Genomic DNA, 8,925 nt, shown 5'->3' on the forward strand with positions numbered 1-8,925 from the left:
TGATTTCCCGTGTCTGGACCTTTTACAGTCTATGGTCTGGACTGTCACAGTGTCAACACAGTTGATTTACCTTTCATTTTATTCAAAGTTCCCAAATAACATGCGCGAGTCAGCGTGACCTTGTGGGAGTTGTAGTTTTCTTGACCACAGACATACATGCAGATATATATTGGCTATATTGTGTATTGCTACTTATTCTCCCTGCCCCTCCCACTATTACTTTTTGTATGAGCCCGATAGGTTGATTGCCTTAATAAAGAAGAAGAAAGGAGCATCAGAATGGGCTAATTTGAAATAATACAGAATAAATTAGATTTATAAATATGACAAAAGAGATAGAGAACAAGAGAAGTGCTTTTACTATTTTACTTTACTGAAAAGTGATTTATATGCATCACATTGCAGTGTTGTTCGCCACTCCACTGCATTACACATCTTTCAGGTGTGTATATCCGTGGGTCACTATAGTCTATTTAAAGACAAGTACACAGTAGCTGCTCACTTAATTTGAACAATGTGTGGCTGCATGTAATGTATTTACTACGTGTCCAAATGGGATTATTGGGTCAGGGGGTGGGGGGGGGGGGGGGGGGGGTGTAGGAGGTTGACATTTTAGGGTGGGAAGGTTGTTAGGGGTGGGGTAGGGGGGTGCGAGGCTGCACTTGGATAACTGGAGGGTTGAAGATTGAATTTCGACCTGACAGCATTCCCCGGAGAGAGACTCCGCGAGCGTGAGAGAGTGAGACTGAGCGAGAGCAAGCGAGGGTTGTCTGCAGATACAAGTGACCTACAAGCAAGCTTAGCTATATCTCAACTTCACCCAGGGTGGGGAACCGGGAGACAGATTAACGCTGACCCTCAGGGAGCCATGGTGCTTGCCCCGTCCCCTCCCAAACTTGGCACATGAAGATGGCATGGGACGGGAAGGGTGCAATGAAGGAAGGGATTGGGGGGTGGTGGGTTGTGTCTGAGAGAGAGAGAGAGAGAGAGAGAGATGAAAGAAGGCATAGACAAACAGTGTAGAAGGCACACACAAGCAGACAGGCACCTGGAGGTACAGTAGCAGAGTCATATACTCTGGGGTGAGAGGTCGGCTTCTATTGTAAACGATACCAGCAGTCTGGCATGCACTGTAGTATGAAGTGGATTTGCTTATACATGCTAGTAGTACCCTATGTGATGTTAACAAGCTTGAAGCTGATACTGCAGTGACATTATTTGCATGTTGATGTCTGGATGAGTGGTCTGGGAACCAGAACTGGATTCACTTTTGAGTGACACTGGATTTACATTGCGATGTTAACTGACCAATCACGCGGATTTCAGAGTAATGTAACGTCACTTACGTGCATCCACTTAATTACTGTCATTCTTATACATCTAATTATTGAATAGCTTTAGTCATGGATATTCATTTTGAGTGTCATCAAATTGAAGATCATTTCATTTTGTGATTTCCAGAACATTGATTGAATCTACGTTGAATCTACAAGGAACATTCAGGTGAGATTCTGAATTTCTGAACATAATGCACAATAATGTTCATGAATATGTGTAATTAAATCAGAGACTTTGTTAGACATGACAATCTTCACTTGGACGTTTGATTCGTTTCATGCAAAGTTGTACACACATACTACATCAGGGAGCTTTGCATTTGTTTCTTTCACATTGGCCTATTATAGCGCCACCAGGAGGCCACAACCTGACCTTCCCTGGGAGACCTGTTCCCCAAGGGGCACTTTATCTAGTTTTATGGCTTTATTATTACATGTTAAAGTTGATGTGTTCAATTTCATTCTCCCCAGAGACAAGCAGCAGACAAGTACAACATCAAGAAAAACAGTATAGGAGTGAGGGATGGAGACTCATGACAAGGGAGGAGAAGGTGAAGGTGGAGGTGGAGAAGGGGAGACAAAAGACAAGCACAACAAGGAGAACCAGAACAAGGCAGAGAAGGGAGAGAAGGAGAGCAGCGAAAAGGAGCGAGGCCATAAGAGGGTGAGCCGTCGCGTCCCGTGGAAGAGTGGCTGGACCCTGACGGAGCGCCTGGCCATCAACGTGTCTGGGATGCGCTATGAGACTCAGCTCCGTACCCTTGCTCAGTTCCCCGACTCCCTGCTGGGCGACCCCCAGCGGAGGCTGCGCTACTTTGACCCCTTGCGGAACGAGCTCTTCCTGGACCGGAGCCGCGTCTGCTTTGACGCCATCCTGTACTTCTACCAGTCTGGCGGGCGGCTGCGGAGGCCAGCCAGCGTGCCCCTGGATGTGTTCTTGGATGAGCTAAAGTTCTATGAGGTCGGGGAGGAGATCACGGAACGCTTCAAGGCAGACGAAGGCTTTGCTAAGGTGGAGGAACCTCCGCTGCCCACTAACGACATACAGCGGCGCCTCTGGATGTTGTTTGAGCACCCAGAGTCCTCCCATGGAGCACGCATCATTGCCATCATCAGCGTCATGATCATTGTGGTGTCCATCCTTATCTTCTGCCTGGAGACACTGCCCGAGTTCAGGGAGGATAAGGAAAGGAGAGAGGTGAGAGGGAGCAGTGTGTTGTGCCGGATGGGGGGGGGGTTGTAGAAATGGGATAGTCAATGACCAAACAATGCATCACTGAATAAGCATAGGTGACAATGAGTGAAAGACATGAAGGCATGAGAAGGCAGGTGATAGAGTGCTAAGAGAACAGGGGTTAACACAGCAAGGAACTGATGAGGCAAATGGAAGCATGACAGGTGCTGACAGGTGTCACCTTGTCAAACATGAACTGAAACGCCATTTGACTAAACATGCTCTATCTGCACAGGGTTAAACATGAGAATTCCCCTTGAGTCCAACTTCACATAAGGCGAGACATACAATACCCAATTGCCCTCATGTAGGGGACATGAGGGCAAGGGAACAAAAGCACATTATAGTACTTAAAGCCGGGAAGGGGGGTTACCGGGTAACGGTTTATGTCAACAAACTCAGTATGAAAGGAGAGGCTCCAGGAATCGATGCAGTGAAAAGGAGATGGAAGTTATGAGAGATTATTTTAGACTTGTCGTTAAATCTGATACAGTCAGTCAGTCAGTCATACAGATTTACGGGGAAGGAATGGCAAGAATGAGGGGGGCAGTTAATCCACTGTGGAAAGACAGCAGCAAAACACAGAAGATGGTAGAAAAAGAAAGCGAGATGGTTATTGAAGAGGGTGGGGGGGGGGCGTGTGAGGAGAGAGAAGCAAGAGAGGGGTACAGAAGAGGAGCTGGTTTGAGTTTTGTTCGAAGAACATTATACTGGTACATTACATTACAGTGGTGGTGTTATGTTCAGGTCTATTTGTCTATCACTGAGCTGTAAGGATCACCGTAAGACCCAGCAAATGAGGGTTGCTTTGTGTCGGACAGGAGAGGTACAGTAGAGATGGTTGAACCAAGAAACGTGACAGAGCGTAGAGAGTCGAGACGTAGGTGGACAGAAGTGTGAAGGCAAGGGAAGGAGAAGAGCTTGTCTCACGTTACCCCCTTGGAGATCTAAGGAGCTATATATAGAGGAAGGACAACCCTGAGAGCACATCAACACATAAACGAATGTCTGTATTAATAAGCACGGTGACTCATACACCCAGAAAGTGGCATGCAAAGACACTTACAGATCACCTTTTTGATGACTGTCGCAAAATGAAATTAGCGCCGGACATTTAGTTGCATGGGGACACATGGGGGCGGCTTTGGTTTGGGACACCCGTGCAGCATTACGCTGAGATGCAGCACTTACTGGGTTTACGCCCTACACTGCCACCTTCAAACATCGAGAACTCCCATACATAGACTCACTCTCCTGAGCAGAGCATTTAACACCTTGGATGAAACACAAACAAACACAAACAAACACAAATGCACTCACTCACTCACTCACTCACTCACAGATGATTGAGATAATGTACAATGTCAGTGCTGATGACAGATCATGAGATGCATAGATTGCATAATTCTGTAGCAAGAGGTGAATGAGCCTCTTATGCTAGCTGTCTTTCAAGTAGGAGATACATGTCACTTATGGGAGCTAGGGGAGAGAACATGAAGTGTTAGCATATCAGGTTGAGACGTTCTAATGCACAGACAGTGAGAGTGATAGAAACGAAACAAATAAAACGCAGAGATATAAGATTGAATGAACACAATTTTGAAAGAAAGAGAGAATTAATCTGAAGAACATGGTATGGCCAGCATGTTGTAACAACTTAGATTAAAACAATCCTTTACATCAATTAAGCAGCAATATTTATAAGAATGCAATGTTTGGCTTATATTCAGTGGTGGAAAGTACAATTTTGCTCAAGTAGCAGTAGTACTTTTTGATGCCAGTCCTAGAGTATTTCTAGTGGTATTTCTTGCTACTTTTACTTAAGTAAAAGGAAGACTTCCACCACTGCTATATCAAACAACAGTGTGTAGTGTGAAATCACATTCATCAGCCATATCAGTGTATGTCTGTAACCTAAGGCAGGGTCACGTGCTCTTAATGTTTTTTTGTACGTGTTTAAATATAGACTAACAGATTCATATAAGATTCTGTGAAGAAACATAGAGAGGGTGAGTGTAGGAAAGACGAGAGTGTGGTGAGAGAGAGCGAGAGAGAGAGTGAGAGGGGGAACACGATATCAAAGATCTCACAATCTCAATAAGAATGTGATGACAGACACATGCTCTGAATGTGCTGAGGACAAACTCAACCACTTTTATAATGATCATATGTTCTCACTTACCACCCACACTAACTTGTTTACTCTCTCCTTGTTTTCACTTGCCTTGGGCTCCAACCTTATTCTCCATAGAGCTATTGATTATTTCACCATGCATTTATCTTTCTCACTCCTATGGGCTACATCAATGACAGAAGATGGTAGTAGAAAGTGAGTTGCATCTGTGTGAGTCTGAGAATGTCTGAGCGCAACTGTAACCACTCTTCTTTTTTATTCTCCATTCCAGGCCCCCATCTCCATACCTCACCCCACCATAGCTAACGAAACCATGTTGGTCTTTCCTCCTTTTGCCCCCTTCCAAGACCCTTTCTTCGTGGTGGAGACCATCTGTATTATCTGGTTCTCCTTTGAGCTCACCATGCGATTAATCTGCTCGCCCAGCAAGGTAGTCTTCTTCAAAGACGTGATGAACACCATCGACTTATTCGCCATCATTCCCTACTTTGTGACGATTGCCACGGAGATGAACAAAGACCACGAGGCCCCGCCCTCCATGTCCCTGGCCCTGATCAGGGTCATCCGGCTGGTGAGGGTGTTCAGGATCTTCAAGCTCTCGCGCCACTCCAAGGGCCTCCAGATCCTGGGCCAGACGCTCAAGGCCAGCCTGCGAGAGCTCGCCCTGCTCATCTTCTTCCTCTTCATCGGAGTCATCATCTTCTCCAGCGCCGCCTACTTCGCCGAGGTGGACAACCCCACCACGGCCTTCACCAGCATCCCCGAGTCCTTCTGGTGGGCGGTGGTCTCCATGACCACGGTGGGCTACGGCGACATGTGCCCCGAGACCTTCGGCGGGAAGCTGGTGGGCTCCATGTGCGCCATCGCCGGCGTGCTCACCATCTCGCTGCCGGTGCCCGTCATCGTCTCCAACTTCAGCTACTTCTACCACCGCGGGATGGAGTGCGCGGAGACCTCCGAGTACACCCACGTCCCCACGTCTCTCTGGGAGGAGGACACGGACACGGACGACGAGTACGAGGACGCGGACGCCGTGGAGGGCCATATGGGCGAGGACGGCGGGGGGGACGGCGGGGGGGACGCCCCTCCCGTGAACGAGTACCCGCCGCTGTATATGAGCAAGGTGAGCGTCTGCAGCCCGCTGACACTGAACGAGAACCTTGTTGTGTCCGCCGAGCTGCAGGCGGGGCACGCTCATGTGGATCAGAGAGGGGTGAACTACTCCCCCCAGTCTCTGGTCACTCAGGTTTAATTGACAGAGGACTGGAGATTTGGAGTATTGGAGCCAGACTAACTTTGGATCACTTCGGAAAGAAAATACAGATGGAAGAGAGGACTGGGATATGGCAGAGTGAAGTAGCATGAGAACACGAGGCCGATGCTATATTTAAACGGGGACTGACTTGCACAGACATTACTTAAAGCTGCAATCTGGAACTTCTTTGAATGAATAAAATGTTATTTTCACCACTCTGTATTTGATAGAGTATGTTAATGCGATAATCTGCAATGATTGGAGGTGGACTCCCCCTACATATCCACTGAGACATTTAGACGCTGGTGGTGTCGGGTAGGACACCTACTGGTTGATAAGGAGTACTGCCTGAAGCTCATCAGTGCAATACCTCTCCTGGTCAATCAGGGACTCCACAGAGAGGGATTCCACACCGGGAAATATCCGGGTTCAAATCATGGGGAGGAAAACAAAACATATGTATTGATTGCAGACTGTAATTTGGGATTAGATAATTATTTATTTATTGGAGTGTTTTATTTATTGTATATTACTATCCTTAAAATAGACTGCAGTGCACATAGTGCACATACTGTAAATGACAGTATTTCATCTGAATGAATCCAACTGGTGTAAGTACAGAGGAATTGAATGCCACTATGCCAGGCAGGCAGGCAGGCAGGCAGGCAGGCAGACAGACAGACAGACAGACAGACAGACAGACAGACAGACAGACAGACAGACAGACAGACAGACAGTCAGTTACAGTATGACAGAATCACACAGTGCTGTAAACTTCTGCTTACATGAAACATTGGATCACGCCTACGATCATGCCTACGACTTGTTGTCAGTTTATATGCTATAATGTAATGGATATGGGCTGAGTAGGACGGTCTAGTGGAGAATGTTAATCTTGCATGGGCCAGCCACAGTGTTGAAACACTTTAAATGTGGCCTTAATTCTGTCTTGGTAACAATGCAGAGAATTAAAATGGGGGTAAATATTGTCTGGGAGCAGTGGGCAGTATACTATACTGATACCCAATGGTCTGGTGTAAAACAAGCCACTGTACCGCCAATACTACTTGCACTATGAATACTATATCCGTGCAAGTTCTACTAGTATATATGCACTTCTACTGCAAAGATTTGAATAAGGTATTTATGCTTTATGCGCTGTGGGGAGGAGGGTTGTCCTTGTATGTATGCAGTATGTGCAGGAGGTGTAGTATCTTTATTTGTTTTGGTGACTGCCAGTGAGCCATGTCGATATGTCTTATACCTTATTTAATAAAGACAACTGTATTTTATCAACTGCAATAGTGATTTCTGACTTTTAGTATACACCCAAGTAACTGGACCGTCCATGTGTCTCCACTCTCCATGCATGTGCCATTCATAACATTGTTGTGTATAGATGCCGTCCAGGGCCTTTTCTTGCTGTACTGTTAGGCTGAGAGTGTCTCGGCAACATACAGTAGTAGTACCGACACCACTGTACACTGTACACTAGTGTACAGGGATGTGCAGAGGGATTATCTTTTTCTTAAGGGGCGCTATAGCCCCTCCAAAGCATGGCTTTTGAAATTTGTCATATAGCAACCAAGTCTATGGGATTGTAGCGTGTATGACTTAAATCGTTTGCCAGCCAAGTCTATGGACTTTGAGGATATTACAATGTTTGTTTAGAGTAGGCCTATACTTGTGATGTAAATCGTTTGCCAACCAAATCCATGGGCTTTAATGTTTATTTAGGGCACTAAATGACGACGTAAGACGTCATGTGGCCGATATAAATACAGTGGGCACCCCCTCACTTCACACAAGTGTGATTTTTTTCTTTTTTTACGTTACTACCCAGATTTAGAGGAATATTCATATATATATTCATATATATGAACAAAAGTTAGTGGTGCAATTCAGCATGTATTACTGTAACTCCACAACAGTGGGACACAACTCGTTGCCCTGATCATGAGGCACATTGACAAGAAGAGCCACAACAACTCCTAGCCTATGATATGATTTGCCTATGGATTTGACTATGGACTTGTGCCATGACTATGGATTTGATCCATGACTATACCTTTTGACTATGGATTTTTACAGAGGGCAATTCCTTCAACATAAAATGCTGCATTCAAGTTCAGGAGAGAGCCCAAACCACACCAATGTAACTCCTTGCAACAAAACAGTTTTAAGGACATGTCACACCAATGCAACTCCTTGCAACTGCAATTAGGGATAATTGGCTGCCATCGAGTACGGCGGCATTGAGAAAGTAAATGCTGCATCCATGGTCAGCTGGAGTGGGCACTTTTTACTTATGGGTAAAAGCCAAAGTCTAGTATGTGTGTGCGCACGTGCCTTCCACATGGAGCTACAAACAGCTGCTCATCTCATCTCTCTCTTTTTTTTGTCTTTACATTTGATTTGGTCATACTGAAAATCATACAGACAAACTGTCAGTGTCAGTACATCCACATCATGCAATAAACACTTCATACCTCTAGATGGCATAAGTTGTTCTAAAAACACGACCACTGCATCAAACCTGACATCACTGATGCTGGCAATGGATTTGGTTACACCAACTTTCTATAGTTTAATAAAACAACACAAAATTGTCAAAGCATGTACAACCCAGATTCGGCAAAAACAATTGACTAAATTCTTTTCACTCATATGCCACCAAAATGTGGAACGCCATACCAACAGTCATTAAGACATGCGAATCCCTTGACTCCTACAAAACCGCTCTCAAAGGGCACCTACGGACGGCTGCAATTCGAAACTGGCCCCCGTAAAATCTGTAAAAACATCCCTGGCCTGTATGTGTGTGTTTGTGTAGGCTGTGCAACAGTGACACTTGGTGGTGAACAAACGCTATAACGTTTGTGCTCGTGATACGTTCTTTTAGCTCAAATCTAAAATGCTTCCCCGATTTTAATGGGTTATATGATGCTCTAGCCAAGTCTAACGT

At 45.6% G+C, this 8,925-nt stretch overlaps 1 protein-coding gene across 3 annotated transcripts; it reads left to right on the top strand.

Moving 5' to 3' along the window:
* The first annotated feature begins 951 nt into the window (after positions 1-951).
* Positions 952-7,256, top strand: kcna7 (potassium voltage-gated channel, shaker-related subfamily, member 7). 3 transcript variants are annotated; one of them, XM_080777048.1, is made up of 4 exons: positions 952-1,054; positions 1,462-1,503; positions 1,809-2,535; positions 4,977-7,256. In XM_080777048.1, exons 3-4 carry the CDS (start codon positions 1,861-1,863, stop codon positions 5,955-5,957), a joined length of 1,656 nt encoding a protein of 551 aa, XP_080633174.1. In that variant the 5' UTR covers positions 952-1,054; positions 1,462-1,503; positions 1,809-1,860; the 3' UTR covers positions 5,958-7,256. The 3 variants fall into 3 exon arrangements, with proteins under 3 accessions (XP_080633174.1, XP_080633173.1, XP_080633175.1); XM_080777047.1 differs by having other exon boundaries at positions 979-1,082; XM_080777049.1 differs by lacking the exon at positions 952-1,054 and adding an exon at positions 1,074-1,089.
* The last annotated feature ends 1,669 nt before the right edge of the window (positions 7,257-8,925 follow it).

The sequence above is a fragment of the Protomyctophum bolini genome (assembly GCF_963924005.1).
Source record: "Protomyctophum bolini genome assembly, chromosome: 11".
Classification (NCBI taxonomy): domain Eukaryota; kingdom Metazoa; phylum Chordata; class Actinopteri; order Myctophiformes; family Myctophidae; genus Protomyctophum; species Protomyctophum bolini.